Source organism: Stegodyphus dumicola, chromosome 5 (genome assembly GCF_044657685.1).
Source record: "Stegodyphus dumicola isolate Sdum_Otavi_A_Nest chromosome 5, ASM4465768v1".
NCBI lineage: Eukaryota > Metazoa > Arthropoda > Arachnida > Araneae > Eresidae > Stegodyphus > Stegodyphus dumicola.
In genome coordinates, this window is record NC_140772.1 from 40,062,394 (window position 1) to 40,089,001 (window position 26,608).

A 26,608-nucleotide genomic window follows, 5' to 3' on the forward strand; every position below is an offset into this window, starting at 1 on the left:
TTACCTCTTCCACTGCAGAGGAATAATTGCATGCAATGAAATTAAAAATCAAAACTACCGCTTCAGACTCGAAGAAAAAGATAAGATTTTTGAAATCTGTATTTAAATTTATTAAATTTTCAAGTGCTTGTTTAATGGCTTCATATTCTGCATCAAACTTATTACATTAAAGTTATAACGTTGCGCGCCTCCAACTTGCACGCAACCAAGAGGTGACTGTGAAAACTTGTATAAAAGATAGAGCCTAGTGAAGGGTTTAAGTCCCTTTTTATTCAACGTAATAAATTACAATTGCGTCCTCTTGACGCTTACAGACTGTGCCAACTTGGCAGTCAAATAAAAATAATAACCTGAAAAGAAAGTAAAGACAAGATTCTAACTACGAGGCTCTCTAAAATAACTCACTCACCGTGTTTTACAATACTGCTGCTAATTCAGCAGACTTGAAGCTCACTGGAACAATTACCACTACTTCCCGCCAAGCACATAGGCCGCAACGCGGGGTTCTTCAATTCTCGCTAACTACCTCCGCGCTCGCTAAGTAAGAATCTCACACCGAACTCGTTTCCTTCTATTTAAATCAGAATACTTCCGCTGATAATTTGAATCCTTGCGCGTTCTACTCAAATTTACATATTCTGGCATTGGCAGTTCCAGGGGAAAGTAAGGCTTGACAGGAAAGATAGTTTAAACTTAAAATAAATGTTAGTTAAAATAAATATAAACCCTACATTTGCCGCTGCCAGAATTTGGAAAACTTGGAAGCAGGTCCTACAAACGACCTGTTGTAAATTTCTCTAATTCTGAACTAATTGGCGAGAACCTCGTTTACACAAAAAAAAAAATCTTATGTAACAATTATACTAAAATTCTGTTGCTCGTTACAAAGCTTTCTTCTTACAGCAACTTTTCCTGGACTTCATCAATCAATCTTGGTCTTTCCTTCCAGCATCTGGAAGGAATAAGTATCAGTATCTTTCTACATACATTATAATTTACACTTTCTTGACACAATAAATTTTTGTTTTTAAACGATTCGTTTTTCTTAGTTATTGCTTACTTCACATTCATTCAATTTTTCAAGCATTAATTTAACTTTACCCTGGCTCTCCACCGTGTGTGGTGTCAAACGGGAATATTCGTGTTTTAGTCTTACAACACTTCCCCTAACCACCATGATTTGTTAGAATTCAACGACCAAATAGACACACCTTACTCGACATTCTACAACTCAATGAGCTACTTTAATAGTCTTAAAAATTCAAATGTAGGTGGAGAACCCTACAAAACACATTCATTCTAACTTCCCCCTCATTCATCTTTAAACATGCAGGCTTTCGCTCTAAAGCATGACTTTATCTACAATTTACTACTTAAATTTTGACTTCATTGCTTTTAAGCATTCACTTTTAGCATCTACAATTTTATGCTTCTAGACTAAATTCTACTTTTACATAACCTTCAAGTATTTACATACATTTACAAAATTTTAATACATATGCTTTTTACAATTTACCATAAAATGAATAAGAGAAAATAAATTTTTACTTTACTCATTCTTCGCCAAGCTGGCGGCACTGAAAGTAAAATTCTTATTAATACAAGAATACGAAGTTATTTTTATCTTCGGCCAAATTTTGGCTTTAACATAACAGAATTAGTCTTTCGACCAACAGAAAATGCTTGTTTTTTGCTTTTACACTTAAAGAAAATAATACTTTTGCCTTAGCTAAATAAAGTAAAACAAAACTAAGTCTCAACCGAGACATATTGACTTTCGTCAAAACATAGAACTTCGTACTTATGCATAACATTTCGGAACAAAAGAGAAAAAAAATTATAGAAGGTTTTAACTTATCTTTGAGTTTTCGATGCTTGAAACTCCGTCATCCGTTTTTTGCAAAATTGATCCCAAGTTAGAGGTTTCATGGATGTCAATCTTCTCCTTATTGATCTCCGAGTGTCGTCCACGCTGCTCTCTCTTTTGCGTCCTCTACATGCTGGCCTCTTGACGGAGTAATCGTCTGGTTGTTGGCCTTTGCGTTTCTGCCTGGGACGGCTGGTCTTGACGTCCTCCGGTCTGGAGTCCTTCTTGAATTTCTTCTGTTCCTCGTATTTTTGTGCCTCCTGCTGGCGTTTCAGTTTCCGGAACGGCGGCCTTGCTGGCACCTGACTCTGTGGCCGTGTGCGCGTTCTCCTTGATGTGTAATTTCTCCTGCTATCCTTTGTAGGTGGTGCTTTTCTCTTTACCACGGTTTCTTTACCCGGTTCATCTGTATTTTTGTTTTTCTTAAACGCCGGAGTTTGAAAATCATTTTTTCTTTTTGATACCGACGTCCGGGTTGTAGAAGTGCTAGTTCTCTCTTCAGTTCTCTGTTTCTTGGGTGGTGGAATAGTTGTTGTAGTGTTTGGCCCTTCTATTTCGTTTAGACTTGAGTCCTGCAAGAAACTTTTAAGGATTTCAAAATCATTTGGATTATAGTATTTTTTCACCTGGTCGGGACTTGCTTTACAGATTTCCCCTCTCTCGTTTTTAAGATATAAGACTACTCCTTTGATTTCCTGAATTACATAGGGGCCTTCAAACTTTGGAGCTAGCTTTGCCATAAAATTGTCTGGGGCACTTGATAAAGAAAATTTCCACTTCAATACTTTATCCCCAACTTTAAAATCTGCTTCACGGCGTTTTCTATCATAATATAACTTTTGTCTATTTCTTGCCGTATCCGAGGTTTTAAGCGCCTGATCAATCAACTTTTGCACATCTTGTTGTTTAAACTCCTGCTCTCTTTGTTGCACAAAGAATAATTTATCTAAAGGCGTAATTAACTTTCTGCCTAAAAATAATTCTGCTGGAGTTTTTCCCGCAGTATCATGATGTGCCGTTCTTAAAGCATAAGCTAATTCATTTATGTAGCCATCAGAGCGCTTGTGATGTGTGCTCACGTAACTGCGAATTATTTTTACTATGTTTTTATTAACTCTTTCTGTTATGTTAGCCTGTGGTCTATACGGAACCATTTTGATATGGCGTATGCCAAGTCCATTGCACATGTTTTCAAATATTTGACTAATGAATTGTTTTCCGTTATCGCTAATGACTTTTATCGGTGCACCGTATTTCAAAATGTATCTGTGTAAGAATGCATCTGCGACTGTTTTGGCTGACGCGCGTTTAAGTGGAACAATTTCTATCCATTTTGAAAAATGATCTACTATTACTAAAAGAAAACGATTTTTATTTAACTCGCTCAGGGGGAAGGGACCAAGAAGATCTATGCCTAAAATTTCATTCGGAAATGTAGCGCGAATGCTATTTAAGTACCCGGCCGGGCTGTAATTAATATCATTTATTAACTGACATTGATTGCAGGACCTGACATACGCCGTTACTATTTTGTATAATTGCGGGAAATATACCGCCTCGCGTACCCTTTTTATAGTCTTTCTGACCCCGAGCTGGCTCGCTGTTTTTTTTTTTTTCGTGCAACTCCTTCAAAATGCTTAATCGAAGCGAGGCTGGGATGACTGGCTTATACTCAAGATTTTCGTTTGTTGTTTTCGTATAAAATAATAAATTATCTATTATTTCATAGTTTTTTGCTCTATTTCTTATCGCATCGATATCTGTGTGCTCAAAGCTTTCGGGGTCTTTCAAATAAGCATAGATATTTCCAAATTCAGGATCAGCTTTCAGTTCAGTAATAACCGTATCTCTAGAATCTAAAATTTTTGAAGTCAACACAGCGCATTTAAGTTCATTTCCTTCGTCGTCCAGTTTTATACGAGAAAGTGCGTCAGCTACATTGTTTTCCTTACCCGGTTTATATTTTATTGTGATATTATATTCTTGGAGTTTTAAAGCCCATCTTATTAACCTGGGCGTTAGGTTTTTTCCCGAGTAAAGTCTACCAACAGCCGCATGATCCGAAAAGACTGTTACTGGCGATTTGCCGAAATAAACTCGAAATTTGTGTACAGCCATTAATACGGCTAATGTTTCTCTTTCTGTAGCTGTATAATTCCTTTGTGTCTGATTCAATGTTTTACTAAAAAATGCCAGAGGATGGTTATTTTGCATAAGAACCGCACCTACCGCATAGTCTGACGCATCTGCTGCAATTTCCAGGTTTTCGTCCCCCTCAGGGAATTTTAAAATAGGGGCATTAATAAGCGCTTCTTTTAATCTTTCAAAAGCCGTGTTAGCTTCCGCTGTCCACGTAAATTTACTCTTTTTTCTTTTGATTACTAAGAGTGGTTCAACAATATTAGCGAAATCTTTTATGAAAGATCGATAGTAAGAACATAGTCCAAGGAAAGACGAAAGTTTCTTGGCGGTGTTGGGCGGTGGGAAATTCTTAATAGCTTTTATTTTTGAATCTTGCGTTTCTATACCCTTTTGCGAAATTTTATAACCGAGATATTTAAGTTCTTTCGTTGCGAACTTGCATTTTGAGGCGTTAATTGTAAGACCGGCCTCTTTTAATAATTTAAAAACTTGTTCGAGGTCATTAATGTGTTGTTCCAACGTACTACTCGTTATAATTATATCATCTAGATAAATTAAAGTTGATTTTCCTAGGACAGGCTATAGAACAATGTCCATAGCTCTCTGGAATGTTGATGGGGCCCCACACAACCCAAAGGGCATGCGTAAAAATGCATAAGTGCCCGATTTTGTTATAAACGCGGTTTTGTGTATATCTTCGGGTCTCATAGCTATTTGATAGTAGCCAGACGTTAAGTCCAAAGTAGACATATATCTTGTCGATTTGATCTGTCTAATGATCTCGTCTATAACCGGCAAAGGGTAAACTGGAAATTTAGTAATGCTATTTAGTTTTCTGTAATCAATAGCAAACCTCCAAGCCCTTTTATCCGAAGGAGGAAACTCGTTCTTTTTCCTACATAGTACGACTGGACTCGCGTACTCACTATTTATGGGCGTTATTATTTTATTCTTTAACATCTCCTGAATATGTTCTTCGATGATTAGGTCTTTTTGTTTATCATAACGATACGGTTTAGTCCTACAAGGTTTTTCGGCATTTAATTGAATCTTGTGAGTCACGATCTGGCAGTTTCCTGGTTTTTCTGAAAACAAATGAGAAAAATTACTCACCACTTGCTGTATTGCTTTACTTTCCTGGTCATTCAGATGGCTAAGGTCCAATTCAGGTGTCTCCACAGGTTCCACCACCCTCTGGTCCATCTCCAACACCACGGAACTATCTTGAAAATTTAATTTGGCCCTCGCGGCCCTTAAAAAGTCCATACCTAAAATAAGAGAGTGTTGTAGGTCTTTCACCACAAAAATTAATACTTTGAGATTTTCCTCTTTTACCTGTAAGTTTAATGATAATTTCCCGATGCAGTGACATGTTTTTCCTTGCGCCGCTATAATTTCCGTATTTCTGGTTTTAAATAGTCGTATCCTATAAAAATTCTTTTTGAAGAACTTTTCACTCATAAAATTTCCTTCTGCTCCTGTATCGATGAGGGCTTCTACTGGTACATCGCCAACCAGGACTTGTATAATTGGTAGCTGTGAGTTTTTTACGATGACCGTGTTTAAATGTCTATTTGAGGGTTTTTTTAAAACTTCCGGGGTCTGGACCCTCCCTTTCACAGGCCCCTCTAGTCGTTTAAAGCTTTCCTTTCAATCTGTGTCTTCTGAGTACGCGGATGCTTATTTTCAAATTTTCTTTTTGGGCCTTGACCTTCGAGTTTCGATGCGTTAGCTTGATAGTTCTTTCCCCCATACGAGCGATTTCCATTTCTGGTTTCCTCCTTCCTTCGGGTACTTTGAGAATATGTTTCCCCTCTCGCTCTTTCCGCGATTCTGCGATTTTGAAACTTCACCGCCAATTCGAAGAGTTCCTTCAATGTTCTTGGGTTTCTAATTTCAAAGTAGTCTTGGACAGCGGGTAACAATCTTGGTAATATTATTTCAATTATCTCCACATGGGGTTTTTTTCCATACAGCATATCCGTTAGCTTGATTTTTCGTAAAATAAAGTCCGTCAATTCTGCTGTATCCCGTTGGTAGAAACTATATAGTTCGGCTTCCAGCCGTGCGCGATCTTTCACTATGGGGAAGGCCTTTACTAACGATTTTTTGAAATTTTCAAATGTATACGTCGGACTTCCAAATTCACCTAGTAGAAATTTTCCTATGTTTTTCCACCATAGCGCGGCCTGTCCTCTTAGTGCTGATGTGGCGATGGCAACTTTTTGTCTTTCAGGCACAGGGTAGAGCTGAAAGTGGTTTTCTAGACCTTCGAAAAATACCGCCACCGAATTTTTTCCGTCAAAATGGACGTTTGGCTTGATTGACGCTCTCAAAGTCTGGACCAGGTATCCAAATCCTTCTAACTGAGTTGTCATTTCTTAGTGTTGTCCAGCGGCTTCCGTCCAGTTTTCAGCCATTTCAGTTCGATAATTGTTCGGGCGCCAATATAACGTTGCGCGCCTCCAACTTGCACGCAACCAAGAGGTGACTGTGAAAACTTGTATAAAAGATAGAGCCTAGTGAAGGGTTTAAGTCCCTTTTTATTCAACGTAATAAATTACAATTGCGTCCTCTTGACGCTTACAGACTGTGCCAACTTGGCAGTCAAATAAAAATAATAACCTGAAAAGAAAGTAAAGACAAGATTCTAACTACGAGGCTCTCTAAAATAACTCACTCACCGTGTTTTACAATACTGCTGCTAATTCAGCAGACTTGAAGCTCACTGGAACAATTACCACTACTTCCCGCCAAGCACATAGGCCGCAACGCGGGGTTCTTCAATTCTCGCTAACTACCTCCGCGCTCGCTAAGTAAGAATCTCACACCGAACTCGTTTCCTTCTATTTAAATCAGAATACTTCCGCTGATAATTTGAATCCTTGCGCGTTCTACTCAAATTTACATATTCTGGCATTGGCAGTTCCAGGGATAAGTAAGGCTTGACAGGAAAGATAGTTTAAACTTAAAATAAATGTTAGTTAAAATAAATATAAACCCTACAAAGTCAACACAACATATAGTATAGTCAACAGCTGTCACCTGATAAAAGCTGCAGGTTCAGAAATACTTGCCACAACTCCGAGTCGGACTTCCCTAGAAATTTGCCCATGTAACTTTGGTCGTCGTTTGAATTCGTAAATTAAGCTGAAAGAAAGAAAAGCTCTGGCATCACTCGGGTTTTTGAAAGAGTATCCCGATCCAGACCTTCTTATCGCTTAAACATATAAATGTACCGCTTAAATGTGCACTGGGGCCAGATTTTAAAGAGGCCCACCGAATCTTCCCAAATTCCTTTTGTTTCGTCATCATGTACAGCAAATGTTGTCATGTAAACAAGAAAGTACACACTGAAGGACCTTAAAAGAATGCTGTGCTTTGGGTCTTAAAGTGTTTTACCCCTTGGTTCCGTTAAAACTACTTTCATTTTGACTCGTTAGTTCTACCTGCAACTCATTTTGGACTTCCGAGGGAGATGTTGCATACAGAAACCAGTCTTGCAAACTGGTGCTATAAAAGCGTGTTTTTTGAAATGTTGCAACTGATTCGGAGTTGCGGCAAAAGCATATGCATCTGATAGGCCTTTACAAAATGCAAAAAGAGCTAAATTGTTGAAATTTACGAGATTTAAAAGTTTAGATGAGAGCTTTGAATTCATGAACTGCTGAAAGGCTTTAAAAAGTTTAAGGAATTATTTAATTTTTTTTTAATTGGCAAACTTTTTTTCTATATTGTAAAAAACTAAAGGTTAGAAAATTTTATCTAAAACACACTAAAATATCATTTAATAGAAATTGAAACATTGTGATTAACCTAAAACCAGAACTTAAAAAAACACTACTGCTAACAGAAAACCACCGCTGCTTATCCAAAACTATAAAGCCAAAAATGAGCTGGTAAATCTAAAAACGAATCATCCCCAATGTTTTAAATTCACATTTCTTCATTTCGCATCATTCATACGTAAATGCATATTTTATATCATAAAGCATATTTTTATACAGAAATAGTGTGCATTGTAACTGTTTCTCATAAATATGAACTTAAAGAAAATTCCTTCGTGCTCACTAATAGCCGAAAAGACAAACTCCCCCAGCACTGTTAATTTGAAACTTATCGCAAATTCTTCTTAAGCTGAGAGATGCATGGAAGTTATATGTTTTCCCTCTATGTATAAAAATTGGCTCTTATTTAATTCAACATGAGCCAGGTTTTCATGAAAGGTCGTCCAAGAAGACATCCCTCTCGTAGACAGAAAGCGCTCTAAATCTCTCGTAGAGGAAAAGTGATTTGTATGAACTTTGCAGATGGAAAGGGGGGTCTACTAAAATGCTCGTACACAGCCCGTCTCCCGTGTTTGAATCCTAGTCGAACTACAAATGTTTAGTAGTTTTCTCCGCTCAGGCATTAGGGGTTCCACCAACTATCTGAGTTCACGTTTTGCTTAAAAACAAACTCAGAAATTTAACAAAACTTTGATGATTTAAGAATGTGATCAACTTTTCTAGGTAAGTTTTGATGAAAACTTTTTGAATTTCCCAAAAAAATTTAATTTCTTTGGAATGTACGAATTTACCTGTTTTTGTAAAGTTTAAACTAAATTTTACTTGAATTCTGCTCAGGTGTACTTTCTTTCTAAACTGTCAGTAATCAGTCTGTTATAACAAAAGAATTACAAACTTAAGATTAGCTAATTTTCATTTGAATTTCTGTTAAGATAAACTCTCTTATTAAACTGTCAGTTTAGCCAATTGTTAGCAAAATAAACGTGAAAATAAGACCACACAGTAGATGCATTATACTCATATGATTCTACTAGTACTCTACAGCCGCTTCGGTGATCATTCAACGATCGCACCAGGAAACAGATCAAATATCGGGAGGGAATGCACATATGTAATTTTGCAGCGATGTACATTGACTACTACGTAGCAGATCTCAAATCGACCTCCAAGGTCATTAGGGCACGTCTGGAGACAGCGTCGGCAAAGCCAGTCGCCGGAGTTGCCCCAGCTCCACTTTTTCTCCAATACGAAGTATTGAGTCCTAAATATCATCGCTGCATGACAATTAATATGCTTATTATTGAGTTGCTGTAATAAAATATTTATGCAAATAGAATCGCGAACTTTGTACAGCAGAAGCATGCGTTGTGCATATTTAAATGATTCAAAATAATTCTTGTTCTTGTACTTGGAGCTACTTCTTAACTTCCTACTTCTGTTTTTTGGCTTGTGATTGCTTTTATTTGTGATAGCCGATGCCGTTAGATGGGGGATGTCAATGCATTAGAAACACGTTATTCAACAATGGAAAAGAAAGGTTTTTCTTTGCTTTATCAATGTACAACTTCTTGGAGTCAGATAGCTGCTTTGAATGTGAATATGAAAAGTTGAAAGTAAAAAAACGCCAGATGCAGGATTCAGTTTAGCATAAAAAAATTTTAAAAAGAGACAAATTTAAAAAACAAAATCTGAAATGTTTCATATTTTAAATTACGTCCAAAGGGGCGTTTTTTAACATTTTGTGTGTTACCTTTCTTTATTAAATATCATGTTCCTCGCACTTAAACCATAAGATCCAGTGCAACAGCAATATCGCAAAATAGTTTTAAAACGAGCCTATCTTTAGAATTTCCGATACAGAGACTCACGCGCTGGAGATAAAAATGTTTTTTCTGCACAACGTTGCCATTGCTCGCTTTGAAATCCTTGAGTTTGTTAATCAAAAATTCGTCAAAGTTTTAAAAAATAGGAAATCGATCATAAAACAAATTTCAAATTTCAAATTTGGTCTTCCACATGCTCATATTCGTTGGAGGATTACGTTATTCAAAATTCGATGACTCTATGTACCGTTGTTTTATCACAATACGAGAAATATACATACATTTATGCAGATTTTTCATTATTTAATTTCTTCAAATATAATGAGGACTCTAACATTTTGTGGCAACAGTTTGAAAAGTGAACCGACATTTATGAGTCCGACGCAAAATGCCAAAACGAAACTAATAGTCCTTCGGGATTCAAATCCCTTTGCACTAAATATTCTAAAATGTACATAAATTTACATCGGTAATATATGTAAAAGCATATAATCGTATTTTAAGATTAATACTTCAATAAAATGGACATGGAAACAATTCTACACGTAATAAAATATAAATAAATGGCGTTGAGATTTCTTCTTCATACTTTCAGATTTTTCATTTATTTTTGTGTAATAAAAATAAAACGTTCTCTATAACAAAATGCATATCCTTTATTCTGAAATGAAATTAAAATCACACTTCATGACACATAATTGTATAAGGTAATATCTAGCAGATCCAGAAAATAAAAATGGTATGTTTGAAAAAAAAAATGTTTTGTTTTTCAAAACTCCTCGCAAAGATTCTTTATAAGCATAATAAAGAATCTTTTTCATGGCCTACACTTTCTGTTAAATATTGTTCTGGAATGGATGACATCATTGAAAACTTGCCCATAGTGCAGCCCAGGGCATAAACCGATCTGGGTTCGCAAAGTGGGAGGATGGACAACTCCTATGCCTTCTCCAGAATTTGAACCCGACACCAGCGCGTACCGTTCAAACAGAGCAGAATAAGAAATGTGAAAATCCATAAAATTATTTTCTTTTTTGAAATTGTGTAAATTTTTGAATAAATATGCAGAACATAAAAACAAACCTGCGAATTGCTGAATTCTGTAGTACGGATGATATGCTGGCCCGGGAGTCCGATATTAGATGTGGTCGACATGCGAATAACTTTGGGCTGGAATAGCAATGGATCAATATTCAACATGATGAGACTCTTGCAAAAACCAGGCAACTCTCCTCAATCTGTTTAAAGAAATAATTAACCCATAAATATGGTTGATTTTCAAATAGTTTTAAAACTAATTACGCAAAATGATCCAACTACCTACTGCAGATATATCAAAATGGTACATAATATCTATATAATAGCAGTTAGACGAATGGCTAGTTTCTTTGCATAAATGGCTGTGGAACTAACCCTTGGCTAGAAATATAACTGCTAAGCAATTTTTAAGGGCTTTTGTAGCATTTTCTATCATCAAAAATTATAAACACTTACATACAAATGTTTTCATACGGAAAGTATTTTTATTGGAAGCAAGCGAAATTTGTGCCTCAATTACCCCATTCTAATATGATTTGAAAACTCCTGAATAACGTTGTCATTTATGTAGACATTAGGTATTTTTATGTTTTTGGAATTCGAGGAACTAAAGTATGTGCAATGCTGTCACCGAGATTCGAACTCCGTACCTCGCATTAATCGTCAGACATGCTTCAAGTTACACCACGGAAGCACACGAAAAGAAGAGGAAAATATTCTACAACGCAAAAGATAATGTACTGATAACAACTTAGTAGTAGATATTTAATTATGAGTTCGGATTTATAATTCAGATTTTGACAAGTGAGTTGTTGCTAATGCAACTACTTGCAACAATTGAAAAAGATTGTTGGCAATGTCTCAATATGTTTTTGCGATATTCAAATTTTCAATTAAATCTAGCTCTTTGTAGATGAATGATATGTTAACGAGGATTAACTTAGCGCAAGCATCCAAGTTTTCATAGAATTCTATATTAGTACATGACATTTAAAACGTTTACAGAAGATTGTTTGAAGGCAATATCGAAGACTCTTGTAGGAAAACATTCCACAAATTACCGGGAAATCTTATTAGAGATACCAATGTTTCTGGTACCCTGGGAAAAAATAATCCATATATGGCTGTCAGGAAATAAAAAGGAAATATCTTAGTGGAACTTATGCGTTAGATTTTTAGAAAAAAAAATCCCCGAAGATGATGTCTACAATCATCTCCAAACTGAATATACTATAAAAATTTGTTCTAAGTATGGCGAGAACTATCTCGTAAGATCCCAGCATTTAAATAAATGAAGCCATAAAATCTTGCTAGTTTTTTTGCACGTTCGAAAGCAGTTTGATTTACTTTTGCACAACAGAAAAAATTTAGCTTACATATTTGTTTTAATTTAGGGCTAAATATTTTGGTAGCTTCTGATAAATCATTGATAAGACTGTGTCATTGATAAGACAAACAAACGTTATGACAGCGCAAAAATAAAACTTCCCAGTCATATATTTGATTTCACGAATTTTATTATACGATGTAAAAAACCACCACCTTGAGATAAAGGAAAAGTAGTATAAGCGATTTGAAGGCAAATTTTTAACCCGGGCAAAAGGTGTCAGGTATTTAGCAAAATGTGTCAGAAGAGATTTTATTCAGGATCTCATTTCTATTAATGGAAGTTATCATCTGAGCTTCCACTGACTTTATTCGGAAAACAAAATGAGATGAGAAATTAGAACTCAATATATAAAGAAACTTTCTTTTCAGAACAGAGTTTTTAACTGTTTCAGAGTCAAATTCTTTTCTCAGCTGCAAAATGGAAAATACTAACTTCCTTCTCCCTGAAAAGATACTCTGTAATAAAAATAGGACTAGCTTAAAGAGTTTAAAACTAAAATTAAGTTACTACAAATAAAACTTCTATCCAATCTTTATAAAAGCAATAATATTATTTTCTTTTAAACCAAACAAATTCCTCTTAAAACAGCGTAGTGTAAGTTGTGAAAGCCAAATTGCTATTTTTGCTCTAATGCTTCGTTTATGGAAGTTATCGTTTATGATTTTTGTTACAAAATGACCACGAAATAAAACTTTTAATTGGTAACTGAGCTCGGTAAATGAAATTAAACTTTTAATCTGAAGGTTATTATTTTAAAAACTATACTTCTGAATGTTTTCTATTAGTTAAAATATAGTTATAATAGTAATAGATTTTATATTACTTATGTCAAGTTACTTGATGTTTCTGATGAAAGTAATATTAATGAATGAATAAAACAGATATTAACCAAATATTATCGAATCAAATTAAGATACGATTAAAATCCAAAACCTCTGCAAAAAGAAATAGAAAAATACAGTGGGGAAAAAAACTGCATCTATGCATCAGTAATAATCGCTGTTGGAGCCATAAAATAAAAGAAAGTACGTCCGCTGTTTTGATTAAACCTAATACTGTCAAATAGCACTTCCTAGTCATTGTCTGTTACACAAATCTTTCAAGGCTATCCACAGTCAAATAGAAACTGTTAGTATTGTATTATCACATGCATAGATTGAGAACAAATAGCCCATTATATAAAGAAGTATAAAACACAACGGCTTTATACTTTCATCACATATTTAGAGGTTAAAATGGAAATTATAAAACGCAATTTCTCCACCAATTCACCATATCCAAAAGCTTGAATGAAGTAATATAAAAATTAGGATATTATAAAATTTTGGATAGTGTGCCACATTCTCATTCTGCAAAACAGTGAGAAAACTTTGTAATTGGTAAATGGTTTTGCCATCAAAATTCAGCACAACTAAAAACAAGCTATTGATTAAAATAAATGACTTAGTCTATTTTACTATTGGCATGGATATGAGAATTTTTACCGCAAGATATTGCTAATCTATCTGTTTAAACATAATATTTCAATTAAGTTACAATGTAAGTTTTCTGTGTCAGTTTTCTCACTGTTACACACCACAGCCTTAGGCCGGATGTCATCTCGATAACGAGAAGAGAAATTTGTTCTACGAATTTCGTTATCACTGAAAATACATCGACAGTATGCAGTATTATTTTCAGTCATCTTCACCAATGTTCTAGGTTGAAAAAGGTTAGTTCTAAGTTGATCAGAGATATAATTAGTATATAGAGCAGTTATAAGAAATTCTGCTGTTATTACTCGTACTTCGGTAAAGGAAAGTGAGTAAAATTGGTGTGCTAAGAGTATAAGTCATGTCTTTCATAAAACATTTACAAGTCAATAATTACAACAGTTTCAGTTTTCTTAACTTACTTCAGGCAGTTTCGTTTGCATATCTAAAAGTTTAATGTAAGATAATTTTCCATCTTAACAAAATAATAATTATTTAAAAAATATTGATTAACCTTCATAAAAATACGGATTGATGGCTTGCCAATGTCGAGCTATGGTTTGCCATGACTGAGGTTCATCACGGTTGTGTCGGAGCCCGAGGACATGCCAGAGATTTGCGATGGTATTAAGGTCAAGGCAATACAGCGGCCACTCTACACAAGGAATGCCTTTACTCTTCAGGTACTCGTCAAAGATATTCGCTCGATGGTGACGGGCATCATCATGATCCGTAAGGTGGAAATTAGGATCAAATGCTGCAGAGTAGAACCTCAAAATGGGCTTATTAATTCATTCCGATATTGCTCTCCAGCCATAGAATTGTCTTTAAAAGTGTGCAGCTGGGTGAAATATTAAACTGAAACTCCAGCCCACATAATGATGTTACCATTTCGTATTGCGTGACGCTCGATGATGTTCTGGATCAGATTCCGTGCACCTCATTCTCCCCATAGGTAGATTCCGTTGTGCCTCCTGATTCCGTGTGCCTCATTCTCCCCACACTTATCATTTAATTTTTAGGGCATATCTGAATTCGTCCGTGAACTGGGAGGCTAGTAGATCACAAACACTTTTCACTCAGACGTACAGTTCCTTCATGTGAAGGATTCGGCGCACAGTACTGGCAGTTACTGTCTTACCAATAACGCTGCAATCATGGATGTTAACAACTGTGGAAGTCGGTCGTCGATTCTCTTTAGCTACTGCAGCAATATACCGATCTTTAGTAGGGGTGATAACCCTCAGTCGATCGGGCGTAGGTCTCCTGACAACTGTTTGATTTCTTGGAATTGTTTCCAAGTTCAAAAAAATTATCGGATGATCAGCACCGTACAAAAAGGTGACATTTTTGATTAATTTCAAAGAGCTCAACAACACGATAGCACTCATTATCTCCCATTCGTCTTCGTTCACCCAGGGAACACAAATATAATCAATAATTATATTTGAATTTAATATATATATAATATATATATATTAAATTAATATAATTTATATTTTAAAAGTGGAAAAAATGTAATGTAATTCCATAAAATATTTAATGTTTTAAATTAGATATGTCATGAATTAAATGCTATTTTACTTAAATCAATCAGATTAAAAAGTAGAAAAAATATTTCTAAGAACTGCATCTATTACTTTTAAACAGTTTAAATTATTAATGAATAACAATGATCCAAAGGGCATTAAATATATAAATCCAAAGGGGATTAAATATGAAAGAATAATATCTTACGTTTTTCCGAATGGCAACAGATTTGAATGAAAAATAAAACAACGTGTTAAAGAACAACGACGTAAAAATCGCGTTTCAAGATTAATAGTCATTTTGGACTTAAAATGTATAATTAATTTTTCCTATTTTTTCTTTCTATAAATATACAAAATATTGTCTTTAATTAGATTACTTCTATTTTACATTTCATTCTAATCAGAAACAAATAAATTTGCCATCGACTATTCACCTATTTTTATTTCTTATAATTTTATCTAAAATGTAAAGGAGGTCTCATTTTTGAGTACATACAGTACATCTTTAAACTGAGTTGACATGTCATTCAACGTTAACAGGGGGTCTATAAAAATTTCTACATGATGATTTAAATTTCTATTTCTAATCAGACCCATCAGTGATCGAGCGGTAAAATAGCTGAACACTGGGTAGTTCAACCCGAGTTCAAATGTCGGTGAACGAGCTGCCTGCATTAGAGTTTTCGTGGCTTTCTCCATGTGTTAAGTGTATGCCAGGAAGTTTTGTTCAGAAAGTCCTTTACGAAGGTAGTTAACTTTCTAAACAATTAGTTCTCGTGTGCTTTGTTGTAACCCAAAATAAACCAGCCCAATCCACTGCTGTTCTACTTTTCACAACGTTTCATAAAGTAGCATCATTTAGCGCACATCTAAATTTTGATTTAATAATTTGCATGATAGAAGATTTTGCCTCCCGAATGTGAGTAATTCTTTGTAAATCACTTTGAATTCGTCTATAAGCCAACTCTCCAACTTCGACAGTGAAACATTTGCTGAAACTTCTCGGCTTGTATATGGAAATATATGGTAACTGAATCAGACATACTTGCAGAAATGACATACCGTCTTTGACATTTATGAACAAATAATAGCATAGATGGTGAATGTTTTTGAATTTGCAAACCATTGGTTCAACATCTCACTTTTATAATGCACATTCAAATTCACAGTTATTAACTATATATATAACTGCAGTTTAATAACTATGATTGCATCATATATACATGTACTTATCATATTTGCACACTGTACTACAGCGCAAAAGTAGCTCATGTAATTTTCGATTGTAATCTAAATATATAAACTGGTCAGTTTGCGTTGGCTGCACACAGTGTACTTTACCTCAGTTAAATTCCCCCGTTTAGTCCATAAAAATTTTAATTTTCATAATCTTTTAAGCTTTTATTTTCGATTCAGACGGTTTTCTTTTCGATGTGCCGTATTTTTGTGACGCATGACTATACATTAGCTGGTTCTAAATGGCTAAATTTAAATTACATAAATCTTGATGACTCTCATAAGTCATGTTCCGAATAAAAAATGAAATGAATTTAAGCTATTGATATTATTCGCAATGTTTATCAAGGATCACCAATCTTTCCGCATGTTATTCGTAAATATGTTAAGAGTTTAACGTTAGAATTGTTCATGATTTAGAGCAATCAATTCAACCCACGCTACCCAACTATCAGTCGCTACAAAGCTAATATAATTTTTCTCTTCTTGGTTACTACTTTTGAATATAAAGACACAATGATGTTAATTTTTCAAAATGGCGCTCGTTCTGTCTACTACAAGTCCTTTTTTTCTATATTATTTTGTTTACGTTTAAATAAAGAAAATGTACATAGCCTAAACTGTCTCCCTGTATTATTTTTGAATCAGTAAAAAACAGCCAAGATTACATTGCAATCCAGTTACGATAATTCCGTTTTCTACAGTGATAAAGTGATAACCATCTTATATATGAGGTCCTCAAAACTAAAACACACGATGATTAGATTTTCGCCATCGCTTTTATACAAAAGCCGTATGTTTTTGAGAGCGCTTAAACCAAATGTCGATTGCCCTAATGCCCAGTATACATTTATTTTAAGGTTCTCTTCATTTTACTTGCAGCCAATCTACTTTAAGAAAGTTAATCTTAATTAAACACAGGAAATCAAACTGCGCTAGAAAGAAATAACTTCTTAGTAAATTTAATTTTTAGAATCAGAAACAAAAATTTGCTACGTAGGACGTAAGAAGGAAGAATTTGTTTTTTAAACAGCCATTTGAAAAATATTTCCTTTGAATTACGGAAGTGGTTGCAACATTTCTGCGCATAAAAGATGTTTTTAGAGAGAGATTGAATCGCGAAACCACAATCACGTGGCAGAGAAACAGGGAGTGGCAACGAAAAGAATAGTGATCTCTCTCCCAAGCATAATGCTAGAAAGTGAAAAATCGATATTACAGACGTGGTCCATTAAAAACGTTTAAGACTTTCTGAATGATTTCTTCCTGCATTAGCGTTTTTTTAAATTCTATGAAATAAAGTCGTAAGTATTTTATAACTGAGACCCTAAAATGCATTCCGTTGCATACGTCAGATTATGGTTCAATTTTTAAGAAAGCTAGAAAACAAATGAAAGAGAACTCGCCTATGTAAAATTTAAATTTCGGTAAAAAAGCAGCTTTAGTTTGGCGTAGATTTTGACTAATTCCGATAGCAACTAACCAGGTACAGGAAGAGGCGGGCGGGACACCAGAAATTAACCATCCGAGGGTCTACCAACCTGTCGGAGAATTCGAAGTACCATACACTTACAAGCATCCATGCTTCTGTGGGATTCGAAGCCGGGCCCATTGGTAGAGCAGTCGGCATCACTAACCACTATACCTACTGGAAAGCGGGCAATCAGATATACATCCACGCCCCCCCCCCCCTTTTTTTTTTTTTTTTTTTTTTTTTTTTCAAAAACAAATAAATTTTTGCTAAATGGGAGGAATGACGATCGATTTTATATTAAAAACAGTTCTGATGCCATCTATCAAGAAAAATAGCAATGAAATGTGAAAAACTAAGATATTTGAATTCTCAAAGCGTTAGGAAGGACTGGATAGGAATTTATATCATAAACTAAAGATAAAATGTTTATTAACGTAAACCCTTCTGGGAAATACAATACACCAACTGCAGATTGTTTATGGATAATTTTTTTCAAAAGTCAAAATTGTAATCAAGCATGTAACTAAGATTAGTTACCGACGTTTTTTATGCCTTTTTTCGAACATTATTGTTGTTATTTCAGAATAGAGAGACTTGCAACTTAATGCATTTGTTACAATGGCTAATACTCATCGATCACTTAGCCGTCTCATCACCGAGAATGCTAACCAAGGTGCAGCACAAAGGTGCCTGATTAAATACCCCAGAGAACAGGAAATTTCCTTCCTAATTTTGATGAGAATACCTAAGGGGACAAATCTTCCACCCTTTTTGCGAAACCACCAAGACCTACGACAAGACTTTCGGCTCTCCAGTATTTTAAGTAAGTCTAAATACCAGATGTTTAAAAACAAGTCTTTTCCGGATATCGAACACAGATCCTAACAATACGGTAGCCAGCCAGCGCTACCCACTATACCGATTAGGGTGACCTTTTCGAACATAAGATCAGGGTTTTTTATGCTAAATTCTTAACGTTCTTTATAGTTTTGCCAATATATGACAAACCGTAGTAAGAAGAATCAAAAAACGTATTTATAGATAAGTGTGAAAATGACCTTTAAGCTACTGGAAACGAACTGGAGAATCCAAGGGATTTTGAAACCGACAGATAAATGAAATAGACTAACGACAAAACTATTATCGTTATTTCAAACAAGAGTAATGTCTTTTTCGATTCCCAAATGAAAACTTTATCAATAATTACTGGAGGAAATCCTCTATCAATAGCAACCCATTTCAAATAATTGAGTTAATGAGCATGTAAAAATCTGGGAAATGCTAAATCCATATTTTCGATACTCTATTAAAGTATAAAACCAAAATGTCTATGTACGAAGACAATGCTACAACGCAAGGGTTCTCAACCAAGAGGAATTACTCTGATTTCGTACCGACCGCTTTGAAGAATGCTTTTATGACTATTGCTTCATAAAAGATTTTTTAAACAAGTTTACTGTGTCTTTAGAGACTAGTACGAGTATGTTGAAAATATATAATGAGCTAATCTTCCAGCCCGTTTCGTATTGCAATGATCTTGTATCCCAAAACGTTGAGTAAAAGAAAAAGACGGATGCTATGCCAAGGTAGGTATTTTGCTATCCAAATTTATGCGTTCTTCTTTCCGGATTTCTCTGCCTCTAATTAGCTTTTTTATTGAGCAGTGCTTTACTTTTCCATGATGTTAATTTTTTAAGGAAATAACGCATTCCTTTGTGCATGCTCTCGGAGTGTAAGTGATTAACAAGTTTAACTGTCTCTGGCAGATCCAAAATTTAGAAACAGGAGAACACACGTTAATTTCATACTTTTCCTTGCTGTGACCAAAAAAAAAAAAAAAAAAAAAACCACTTAGTATAGTGGCACTTGATCTGAAATGTGCAGGATGCAAATCCATCATCACTTGAATTTGGCCAACTGGGTCTTGTGTCCTTCTCTCCGTTGCCTATCATGGATAAAGTAATGAATTATCGCACCATGCGTTACTCTGGTGGCATCAGCAGGTAGTTAGTCTCTAATTGTAATGGAAGACTCATGGTTCGAATCCTGGTGAGGGCACAGTTGATTATTTACGTTTTCTGGTTCCGAAAAAAATATAAAATACTCCATACAATTTTACTAAGTCTAAAGTTTTATTAGGATTTTGCCTTAACACAACAGCAGTTAATTATTTTTAAACTAATGCATTTCTCACAAATGAACTTTACATTTTTGAACAATCTATCAATGGCACATTATTTACTAAATTTTGCAATATGTGAATACATTGTAATTATTTTAACCTACCTACACGTACATACGTTTTATGTGTAATATTATTACGCATTCATAATATATTACGCATTCTAATGGCGTGATAGTTGATTAAAAATAAATTTATTAAATTCTGGATAAGAATAAAATTCATTATGTTTTAAAAGACAATGCCCTAGGTCTTTCTTTTATGATATATTACAAGCTATTTATTGATAATTTGATTAAGAAATAATTAACATAATGGAACGTTTGTTATTCAGATAAAATTAAAATATTTTAGCTCATGGCAAAACATAAGACGGCTTATTTAGCTAAGGGAAGGAATGTTTCTCGAAGGCCTTTTCAAAGGAAAATAGCACTGATATTTACACTGCATATGGAAAACCGTAAAAACTTTCCAGAAAACGTTCTCATACAGATGAACTTGAATCGAACTACCAGTACAGCGGTTTTATCTACCGGTGCTAGTGGTCTTCAAACGCTGTTTAATACGTCAGTAGTTAAATTATTTATATTCTGGCATTCGCTTACACACTTATAAATAATTAGTATGTAAAATAATTTGCGCAGTAATATGCACATAAGAGCTAATTATTCACAGCATTCACTCTTGTAAAATCAGCATGGAAATCAAATTGTAAAAAAAGTACAACGCCAAATTAGGAAAAGAATAAAAGTACATAAAATTAATTTAAATACTGCTTCCTGTCTTAAATTTCTTTAAAATATAAATAATTTTTTCTTGTGATTAAATGGAGCCAGCTTCTAAAAGAAGAAAAAAATATATTATTTACTTTGATTCTGAATTATTACTAATTTCTAAATTAATTAGTAGTAAATCTTATTATTACGTTAATTCCAATCATCGTAACAAAAGAATATATTATAGCATATTTATTTTCTTTATTATTTTCATATCCCAGCAATAACTTCTTTCTTCTCATTTCACGTAGTATGAAGAAAACTAATGTAAAAAATATACGAAAATCTACAAGAACGTGTAAGATTCTACAGAAATAATATAGAAAAATAAGTAAAAGAATACAAAAGGTCAACAATGATGCAACAGTAAATATAATAAAAGTACCTTAATATAGAAAATAAAGGCAATAAAAATCATATGAAAAGTAAATTGATAATATAAAAACACTGTTAATAGAAAAATCTTGTTAAATTTTTCCACTATAAGTATAGCACTGATATGCAGAGTATACTTGTGTGCAGAAATCTTGATCATACGCACATATATATACTCTAAAGTTTCAAGTATTCTCATAAATCTATTGTCTATTCAGAGGTCAGCTTTCATTTCATTCCATGTACTCCATTAATAATACAAATCCTCGTATTCGGATGTAATGTCGACAGTCAGAAAGGCGTTCCAAATACAATAAAAACAGGTAGATGTATTTTGTGTCCCTCACACTCTCTCCCTACGCTATAGTATCCAAAGCAATTAGCAATTATGAAATGCGTTTAAGCGGAGTTTAAGCGAACAGTACAGCAGAAGTGAAAAGAATTTACGTTAGTATGTACACTTTAAACATACTGTTACATAAACATAGTCAAATGATAGTTTCAGTTCCATTCTGTTTTTACAAGCTTTTATTTAGTTCAGGCACGGTGTTTAACTATGAGTGGAATTTTGTAGTTCACTTAAGGTATTTCACCATGACTCGAATTTTGTAATCGATTTTTTAACCTACTTTCGTATAAGCTATAGAGCTCAAATTTTGTACACATACTACTGTGGCTGACAATGCAAATGAAAATTCGATTTTGTTTGTTTTGCACAGATTATCATTTTCATCCTCTTTTAAAGCAAAAATAACGAAAAAATTTTAACTGAACGATTTTGTACATTTTTACTTCCTTGTACAAAGTAAAGGAAGTGTTGCAATCGCAAAAATTTCGGTTATCATATTTCAATGAAAATACACGTTCTGATAGCTCTCGAATCCATTTGAACGAAGTTTTTGCGTGATATCTGTATGTACGAACAGAATTAAGGACTCTTTTTCCAAAAACAGATGGTAAAATGGATTTAAAATGGATTCAGAAGAAATTTTTTCGTGACGTCTGTACGCACGGACGAACGTATATATGAATCTCGCATAACTAAAAAACGAATTGACTCAGAACGTTGACATTTTGTATATGAGACTATTATAACGTGATAGTGCACCTCCTTTTTTATTTTCAATCGATCCCCAAAAGTATATAAATATGTATACATACCCACAAAAGTATATAAATATGTATATTTACTCGAATCGGTGAGCTCGATTTTTTATTCTTTATATGTTTGCAAAATGTGCATTTTTTGCTTTAAAAGTGATTGAATTATGTTGGTCTTATGTTCCGGTTAAGATTTTTATGCCTTTAGTTAACTTAGTTCTATCTGCAGGCAATAGTTTTAGAATTAGCAACAGTTTAAAAGTTTAAGTGACTCTATGCTTAATTTTGCAAATTAAGTTAGTTGGTGCATCACCTTCCGTGTCTTTTTGCTCAGTCGGACGAGAATTTAACTTTAAATGTTTGTGCACGGAAAATTTTGTCTTTCTCCCCGCCGTCCGAATTGCTTCGTTTTGCCTACAAATTCTAATTTTAACTGCAAAAAATTGTTTTTCTTTAAATGTTTTTAAATTGTTTTGGTGTTTTAGGTTTTTCTGTGTTTTACAATTTTAATGAAGCTGTGTTGAATTTTTATGTATTTTAACCTTGCCACGAAGTGAGAACTGAAGTAATTGAATGAGAAATGTATCTCGAATGAAATTCAAGGAAATACGTTTAAATGAAATGCAGCAAAAATTGTGTATAATTTAATAGGCCGTACAAAGAAGTCATGAAGTGTCCACGTCTGATTCTTTTTAAATGTCTTACGGTGTAGGGCAGACGATGAAAAAAAAGGTCTCTTTTTGAGTTTGCTCTAATGGCGCATTTAATGACGAATTGACGATATGCACTAAAAGGAAGAAAATAATTTATTACATAGTTTAACCAGAATAACAGATTGAATAATTTTACTTACAGAATTCATCTACTATTTTATATCGCGAACAACAAAAGCGTGGGGCGCACATGTTGTCTTAAAAAAGAAAATGCCTTATACATTTGTCAACGCAGTTAAATTAATAGAAAATTTAAAAAGATAATGGCTTAATGCATTATGTAATTAAATTAATGCACTTTGTTATTTAGGAGCCCCATGCTTAATTTTCCCGATATAAAGTTGTAGATGACTTCTGAAAATAGAATTTAATCTAATATTCCCATTAAACTGTATGATAAATTATTTTTCTCCTTTAAATGTATTAATTAGCATATTATTACGAATTCTGTACATATATAAATAACCTGAGCTAATTATATGTGAAACTGTTGTATTTTTCCTGCATAATGTAACATTAAAATCTAAAGAGATGAAGTTTTGCCGGAAAAATAAGAATATACGGGCAAGTCTATTTAACACTGAGTAAAGGGCAATCTCGCTAAACTGGGGAGATATCGCCAGCTAGCGATAGTTTTGGCAACAAATTTGGCAAGAAATCGCCACAAGTCGCCAAACGCAGCTACCATTTGACGACATTTGAGTCCGATCCCTGTATCACCGTAATAGGTATATTAATTGAATAACTGTAATTAATTTCATATGCAGCTGTAACCGTATCCGGCACTCATATACCTTCCTGTAGATTCGAGAAGTACTAGACATTTTCCGGAGGCCGTGTGAAAACTGTATAGGATAGGAGAGTGCATCTGCTCTCAGTTCTTAGTTTAGCGTGAGTTCGAAGTACTGAGATATCTTCGGATTAGCTTCGCGCTTTAGATGCGCTTTGCACTGCGTTGTGTTTAACGTTCTTAGTAGTTTGAAGCGTAACTACAGTTTGTACTCTGTGACACTGTGAAGAGTTGTACAACTGTTTTTGTGGAAAGTTTCAGATCTGTGAAGTGTTTCTTTTGGTAAAATAAATTTTAGCAAGCTTTCATCAATTCTATGCGAATTCAATGTACTACGAACCGGTACGCACGCAACAATACTAAGCTCTTACAAGATCCTCTAAGGTTACGATGAATGAACATGCTAATCAAGAACAGCAGCATCATGAAATACCTGGGCTTCAGCCTATTGTGAACAGTTTGAGCCAATTAATGTCGCATAACTCAGGGTTGAACTACAACAGCGATAGAAAGACTGATTTATATGAGTGCTCGATTTAGTGGCACATCAGTGGTACGGTCAAAACGACCAACAAACCGCTAGGTTTACAACAGCCTCGCAGGTCATGATAAGAGGATATCTCGCTAGACCTCAAAGAAGACCAAGAATCTTAAGATTTACAGATTCCTCCATTACAATGAAGATCTGGGAATAAATGATCACAGAATTGAGCAAAAGTAGGTTGAAACTGAACCAACTGAATGAGAAAGTATTTAGTGGACGTCTCAAAATACAACTGAACTCAGGACAGCCCATAACAAAGGCGTTTGGAAGTCTTCACATATGGATCGGAGAATACGAAACAAGTGGGGGCGTCTTTTGTCAGTTATAGTAACAGTACAGTAATAATTGAAAAACGGAAATATAAATTGAGCTCAATCTTTCACAATCTTCCAAGAATTCACAAGTGGAAGCGATGGCTCTACGAAATACAATCCTGTGGGGATGCGATTATCTGAAAAACGGAGACTGTGGGAGAGAAATTAAAAGTCTTCACTGACATGTCAAAGGGCCTTTAAAACGCTAACAAAACCAAGAATACAGCGCCACTAATCGGAGCAATCGAAGAGATTATAAATGAGTAGTGACAGCCCAAGTGACACCACATGTGTCGAAGGTAACGAAGTGGCTGATGAAGCAGCCAAAGATGTTTTTAAGAAAAGCGATGTGGAAATAGTTTTGTCACAAACAAGACTAGTGGTTAAGCATAAAATTCTCAAGAAGATACTCCAGCAATGGTAGACACGCTAGGATGAAGCCGATAGCGGACGGCTAATCTATAAATACTTTTCTATGAGCGTCACTCAAGACACTATGACAGAGAGGTTTATGTCTCAAATGTTGACGAAACACAGGAAGTTCCTGTCATACTTCAAGAGATTCCGCCACCGAGCAGAACTGCTAGACGAGAACTATTACATACAGAGTTTCCCAATACTTTCAAACGTAAAGAAGAAGCCCAAACCAGATAACGCTTCTTCAGTGTCCAAGACAAGGAGGATGAGTGATATTCGGTGTATAACTAGATCTAGAAAAAATGCAGAATATGATGGAGAAGATTATTGCAGAAAACTCTGCTATCCATCTGTAATTGACATTTTTATGCATATTTTATATAGTATTCCTTCTGTATATTTTGTATCTGTACATATGCTTATAAAAATAGAGCCATTTGGGGTCCCCTATGTAAACGAGCTCTACAAATCTTTCAATCAGGGATGCCACACAGTCTGGTACACCCTTAGCCTTAACACCTTAGCCTTATTAGCGTATGACGGGTAAATTTGTTTCGGCAAAAGGTCTCAAAATTTTAACTCACCCGCAGTGTTCTTAATTGAACAGAGCGGAGCATCAAAATTTAGTTAATAGATGTATCGAACATACAGAGTGAACAGAAATTCCAAATTTCGATACGGCTTAGGAATCTCTAATTTTTATAATATTAATCCACATAATCATGGAGATACATTTTTGGAATTAGAACGCAATTATGTTCAATAATCGGAAATCACGCATTCTATATGCATTTTATTAAGAACTAAAGTAATCGTCTAAAACAATGATTCGAGAAAGTATTTGGAGGTTTCTATTCCCGTTGCATTTTGGACTTCAAAAAAATGGACAGTGCATCTGTTGCTTTGCAAAGTTCATAGAAGATAACATGTAATTTTAATTCTTTCCTATAACTTTCATTTCTGCGATTATCCTTCCCAACAATGCAAACTAGATTGAGTTTAAAGAGCGAGCACATTTCTCATTTAGAAAGAGAGCTGCGGCAACTCGTTAGAAAGCTGTTTATTTCCTGAGTCATCTACGTGCGTCCTGTCCGTGTTCGATGAGTGGTTATGAGTCTTTTGGCACAAAGGACTAGACGAAAAGCTGTAGCAGTTGGAACTGTAGTAAAAGGAGGACCAGGTAGATGTAAACTGCAAAACAGGTTGCTTTGGCACTGAAGTTATTTTTGTACTGTGCATAATACCCAGCAAGTAGCGGTGAATCAGTTTTGTTAAATTTTAGTTGTATCTCTGTGATGTGCTTTTAATAAATTAATAAACTTTTTAGTTAAGTTTTATCTCTTGTGTGTATTCTTGGAATTTTAGAACTTCTATTTAAGTGGGAAGAAGCACGGGAAGGTTAAAAGAGTATAATATGGTAGGTAATTAGGTTTACAAACTATGGAATTTTCAATGGATAATATAGAAAATAATGATACAATCGACAAACATAAAAAATAAATTAATTGTTTTGTTGGAAAATAATCAGCGAAGGAGCAAATATTTAATAACGAATTATTCGGAAATGTATTTAAATCATGTTTTGAATTACTGACAACAAATTCAAAAATATAACATCTATTTTTAGATAATAA

At 34.5% G+C, this 26,608-nt stretch overlaps 1 protein-coding gene across 2 annotated transcripts in view; it reads right to left on the reverse strand.

Annotated features, from left to right (window-relative positions):
• The window catches only part of LOC118191883 (uncharacterized), a 166,033-nt gene that overhangs the window by 116,602 nt on the left and 22,823 nt on the right, over positions 1 to 26,608 (reverse strand). The window contains exon 2 of one of the 2 annotated variants that reach the window (XM_035362738.2): positions 10,704 to 10,858. The exons of the other annotated variant lie outside the window; for it this stretch is intronic. Coding sequence (XP_035218629.2) covers positions 10,704 to 10,820 — 117 coding nt within the window. The 5' untranslated portion in view covers positions 10,821 to 10,858. The remainder of the gene's footprint in view (positions 1 to 10,703; positions 10,859 to 26,608) is intronic. 2 annotated transcript variants of the gene reach the window in all.